The 5,836-nt window shown below is 36.7% G+C and overlaps 1 protein-coding gene across 1 annotated transcript; it reads right to left on the bottom strand.

Moving 5' to 3' along the window:
* Positions 1–227: 227 nt before the first annotated feature.
* On the bottom strand, positions 228–2,526 carry LOC120079110 (pollen receptor-like kinase 3). Its single transcript, XM_039033294.1, has 2 exons — positions 1,001–2,526; positions 228–918 (listed from the first exon to the last, which is right to left on the bottom strand). Exons 1-2 carry the CDS (start codon positions 2,292–2,294, stop codon positions 356–358), a joined length of 1,857 nt encoding a protein of 618 aa, XP_038889222.1. The 5' UTR covers positions 2,295–2,526; the 3' UTR covers positions 228–355.
* Positions 2,527–5,836: the final 3,310 nt, after the last annotated feature.

Raw genomic sequence — 5,836 nt, 5'->3', positions numbered from 1 at the left:
TAATATTGTGAAGAGGTATTTGCAGCTTAAAATTAATGAATATTCCTGTATCTGACTCATATCTCTTCTATTCTCCTAATGGCTTCCCTCATTTCGGGCCGTTGNCTACTTTAATTAATTTTTACTTACACACAAATTTCAATCAAACTGTCCAGTATCTACTACCACATTAGTTTTTTTTGTTTTGTTTTTTTCCTTTGTTTTGGGCTTGATCTGTTATTTTGATCTTTTTTTTTTTTTTTTTTTTTTTTTTTTTTTTTTTTTTTTTTGTTTGGACTTGAAAAAAAAAAGAGGAGAAGAAAAAAAAAGAAGAGGTATTTGCAGCTTAAAATTAATGAATATTCCTGTATCTGACTCATATCTCTTCTATTCTCCTAATGGCTTCCCTCATTTCGGGCCGTTGCTGAGGATTGTTGTGGGTGCAATCCGCGCCGATTGTGAGGAGGTTGACCATGCGATCGAGTGCATCGGCGTCGTTTGCAATCTCAGGGTCGATGAGTTCAGCCTCCCTCTTCTCAGAAACGGCGGAGGAGACCCACTGCACCACATCGGTGCCACCCTTGCCATTGGTAAGATATTGAGAAGGAAATTTGCTGGTCATGATTTCGAGAATGATAATGCCAAGACAATAAACATCAGACTTGGGAGAGACTTCCTGGCTCTGGGCATACTCGGGAGATCTATAGGCGAACATTGCCTGGATCGCATTGTTGGGATTGATAAGGGGATGGAACGCGTAGTCGCTCAGAAGTGGTTCATAGTTGTCGCTTAGAAGAACGTTGCTGGATTTGAGATTCCCATGCGGCAGATCATAGGTTGCGAATTCCGAATGGAGGAACCCCAGTCCCCTTGCGATCCCCTGCACGATCCTTAACCGGGTGGCCCAGTTAAGGTCCGCATGGCAGGCTCCACGGTCACCTGTTCATATTTATTAATTATATATATTAATTTTAATACATACTTGCCACTTAGTTATACAGTTGTTATCTTAATTACATACCATGCAACACATACAAAAGACTGCCCTTTGGAATGTACTCTGACACCAGTAGTTTCTCCTCTCTCCTGTAATGATAGGCCAAAGGCGTTAGTATGTTCCGATGGCTCAGTCTTCCGAGGCGCCTCATCTCCGCATCGAACCCATCCTTCCCTAGCTTGTTCATCTCTCGCATTCTCTTTACCACCACTGATAGCCCATTGGACATGACTGCCTTGTAGGCGGAACCCAAGCCACCATTCCCTAGAACCTCCGCCGCAGCCTTCATCAAATCCGCCAACCCAAATGTACCCTTGTCTTCATTGACCACCACGAGATCGCTCATCCCGGCCTTCCCCTGTTGTGAGCCTCTCTTGGAGTCCCCGCCTCCTCTTCTACTGGACTGCTTGTCGTGGCCAGAACTGGGGACGTGCACCTCCACCACCTCCTCCATCTGTTCCCTCCCCAGCACGCTGAACTCATCATCTCTACGCTTGGACGCGCTAAGGAATAAGAAGACCATGAGAAATACAGCCACGGCTATCAAGGATGCCACTACCAACTTGGAAATGTTGCCCTGGGATTCCCCAGGAGGAGAAGGTGGCTTCTCTTCAGAAATCCGCGCTGCATTCTCGCCGCAAGATTTGGGGAGTGGGTTCCCGCAGAGGCCTTCGTTTCCAGCGAATGCCTTTGCGTCGAATTTGGAGAGAGTGTCGGGTATTTGGCCCTCGAGCTTGTTGTTGGAGAGATCGAGGGAGGTTATGATGGAGGCGTATTTGAGCTGTGGGATAGGCCCCGAGAATTGGTTGCTCTCCAGGTGGAGTTCGATCAAATGGGAGAGTTGTGACAGGGAGTGTGGAATGTTTCCGGAGAAGTTGTTGGAGGAGAGCCACACCTTTTTTAGGGAGGTCAGGGACGAAAAGAAATCGTTTGGGATAGCCCCGGAGAAGTGGTTCCCAGTGAGGAGGAGGGCCTTGAGAACCCCGATTTTGTTGAATTCCGGAATGGGGCCTGAGAATTTGTTGTTCACGAAGCTAATGGTTCGAAGGCTCCGAAGCTGGAGGAGAGCTTCCACGTCGATCTTGCCCGACAGTTGGAGGCCGGAGAGATGTAGGCCTGTGATGACGCCCCTGTTACAGATGATGCCAGTCCATCGAGCCGAGCAGGGCACTGAGTCTGGGTTCCACGAATTCAAGGATTCAGAATGGGTGAAGGATTGCTTCAGCTTCAGCAGAGCCTCGTTCTCGGACAAAGGACAACACACGGGTAGACCAACCCCTACAAGGACGATCAAGAACACAATTCCAACAGCGGCCATTGCAGAGCCAAAAGGGAAAATGGAAAATACCTCTGGATACAAACCAGCCGCTGTTCGAAGAATTGTGTGGTTGTCTGCGACTCTGTTGGGCCAACCTTTTTTTTCGTCTCATTCTTGGCATTCCAAAATGCATCCTTCTCCATAATTGCACCACATTCTAACAATAGGAGTGATCCACAGTTGTCCTGAAATTTTCAGCCACATTTGGGTGCACCCACCAACCATACACCTCCCACAATTTTATTTATTAATAATCAATCCCTCTAATTTCTCTCCAATTATTTAAAAATCAATCATTCTTTTTTTATCTAGATGTGAATATGTGATATCTTAAGCACAAATCTAAAATCCATCTAAAACTATATAGGATATATTGTCGAAATTTCTTTTGAAAAGATAACTCCAAGCTATCCTAAATCAATGTTAAATTAAGTATTCAATACAATTTATTAATCCAAAAAAAAAAAAAAAAAACACATACAAAGATACAGATTCAAATATAATTAATGCTTAAAAAAGGAAAGAAATCGAATGAAAAAGTGTCAAAATTTCTAGTTAAATTAGAAATTGTGACAAGTATGTTAAAGAAGATTGAGAGCAATGGCTCTCTCTTCTTTCACTAGAAATATCTAAACAATAAAAAGACAATCTACTTGAGAACCATCAAAAGCAACGAGAAAAGAGATTGAGCCAATTTGAGGATAGTAACCTTCTCCCTTTTAAAGTTTTTTGAGGAAAAAAAAATATATTTTCATAGTCGTTAATCTCAAGTTGGAATGCAATAAATGTGGTTGAGTGTTAAGGCAGCCCACCAGTGGTATTCATTAGTCAGCCCATTCTTTGTGTTTTGTATTGGCCCAAGGGCCCATTGTATTAGCGTGCCCTTTTTTTTAATTGATTTTTGGGTTAGTTGCACAAATAACAATCAGAACCAAAATAATTTAAAAAAATATATAACAAGGATAAATATATTAGGAATATGGTACAAAATTAGTGTCAAATATCACTGATAGCAGCTAACGATGATAGTTATATAGGTAAATGACTAAAAAGCCCACACGTAGTTGGGATTGTCCTAAAACTCGTAGTTCGTAATATATGAAACATATTTTATTTTTCAATAAAAGTATTATTGAAATTGCATTTTGTTATAAAATTCAATAATGAACCCATGACTATAGTATGAATACTTTAATTTTATGTAGAGACATAAAAAATGATCAAATTATAGTATATAGTCTAAAAAATCTATAAGTATATGGATGAGATTGAGTATCTCATCCTGGGGACACTATGGATGCAGCTCACTTTGTATACTGATACAAATTATGTGGTCTCGAAATTGTTCATGTGGAGACATGCGACTGGGGGCATCCTATGCAAAAAACGTTTGCATAAGACCGGACCATGAAATAGTCACTTTTCTTTATGAGAACCATTTACTGTTAAAACTGACTATTTCATTTCGATGACCTAAGGTAACTCGATCTTGATCCTGAGCTAACTATGAACTCCTATTTATTCGGGATTATCCTTTGATATGCAAAGGTAAGAGTAGTTCAACAACACTACTTAATAATCTCCCATTTTTTGGATAAAACTGGATAGATAGCTGGGGACATAGCCCTGTAAGATGGATTTATTCCTACCCAATTTAGGGTTAGTAGATAAGTTGTTCTCTTAAGTACTAATTCTTGGTCTTGAACAAAGGGGTCTCGCCATCTCATGATAGAGAAGGACATGGTTTATTAATTTGACTTAAGGAGCAAGATGTATTTACAAAGGTAAACCGATAATTTTGACCTAGCTATATATAAGAACAACTTGTGAATGATCGACTTATTGATCATAGTTAAATTAAGTGGATAGAAATATATCTACAATGAGAAGAGTGCAACTACTAGACTATAGTGGTATGTTTTGATAGTTAACGAATATTGATTAATTCGATTTAAAGATTTTAGCCAATTAATCTCAAATTGTTGGAGCTCGTGATCTATATGTCCGTAAGGTCCCTCTACTAGCTCGTAAAAGCTTAAACCTTAGATTAGAAGATTGAGTGAATTTGAAGTGTTCAAATTTCTATTTAGGGTTTGAATTTGAAATATTTAATTTCAATTTAGGGTTTGGACAATTATATTTGATATAATTAACGTTTAGTTTTGTTGAAATTAATCGTAATTGGAGAGTTCAAAATATTTAAATATTGATTTAAATATTGTTTACATGAATAGGATTCATGTTTAAAATGAGGTGTTTTATTAATTTAATATTTGATATTAAATTATTTTGATTAATTATATGTATTTAATTAATTAATTCAATAAATCATTTTTTAACTTATAAAATTGAATTTTTGTTTTTGTCTAATTTAATTTTAAGGTAAAATTAAATAAGATTAAAAATCAAATTTAAAATGATTTTTAAATGTGAAAGTGTGTTTACCCCAAATTCACTCTTCGTTAGTGAATTAATCCACATTTTAACACTTATCCCACTTATTAAGTGCTAATCGAAGTATCAATAAGCTGAATTAGTTAGTGCTTGAATATTTGAACTTAGTAAAAGCTTCAATATCTGAGTTTTGAAGCTGGGTGCAATCTAATTTTGATAGAAATTCTGCAAAAAATAGTTTTGCTCTCAAATTCTCTAAAACCCATCTCAATCCCCCTCAATTAAGAGTTCTACCACTCAAATCCAAGGTTGAGAATAGTAGAGAAGATTCTCTTGGTGGTCTATTGAAGATTTGAATGTCAAATTCATGAAGATAAGCAAGAATTTGAAGGATTCTACAAAGGTTGTACTTTTGAAACCCTTTCTTTAAAAACCTTTTTTTTTTTTTTTTATCATGCTTGTTACTCAAATTAAGTGTAATTAGAGTGTTTAATGATTCTTTTAGCTTTTGTTTTTTTTGCATGTTTACTCTATCACACGCAACCCAACATTTCGCGCTTCTTCTTCTGATTTTCTTAAATTGAAAACTATTATTGATAACACCTATCAATGATGGCAACTAATAGTAACTATCAGTGATTATCAATTTCTATCATTAATAACTATTATCGGTGATAGTTTTCAATTTGAGAAATATTAATAGTAACACTTAAAATATCACCTTTCAATTTGCTATCAGTTTTCAATGGCTATCATTGATACACTTTGATCAATTGTAATCAAACTTAAAATATTAATACCTAAGGCTATCAGTGGATATCAATGATAGACTTCTATAAATACTTATCAACTTTTGAAAGAAAACTATCATCTTTTAAAAATTAACATTTAAAGTTATAAGTGATAGAAGCTATCAATAAGAGATATGTAAGTGACTATCTCTGATATTTACCTCACCTATATCATTAATATCATTCATTTTATTGATATATACCTAAGTCATATCACTTATATATGGATATCACTGATAGCTATGACTATCATTGATCGCTTCAATCAGTGGCTATTACCAATAACTTTTAGCAGTAGCTATCAATTATAGACTTTCATCAAATGGAATTGACTTTTATATTATTAATATATCGATG

The sequence above is a fragment of the Benincasa hispida genome, chromosome 6, assembly GCF_009727055.1.
Source record: "Benincasa hispida cultivar B227 chromosome 6, ASM972705v1, whole genome shotgun sequence".
In the NCBI taxonomy this organism is placed as follows: Eukaryota; Viridiplantae; Streptophyta; class Magnoliopsida; order Cucurbitales; family Cucurbitaceae; genus Benincasa; species Benincasa hispida.
Note: the sequence above shows the minus strand (reverse complement) of the source record. Positions and strands in the feature narration are given on the sequence as shown.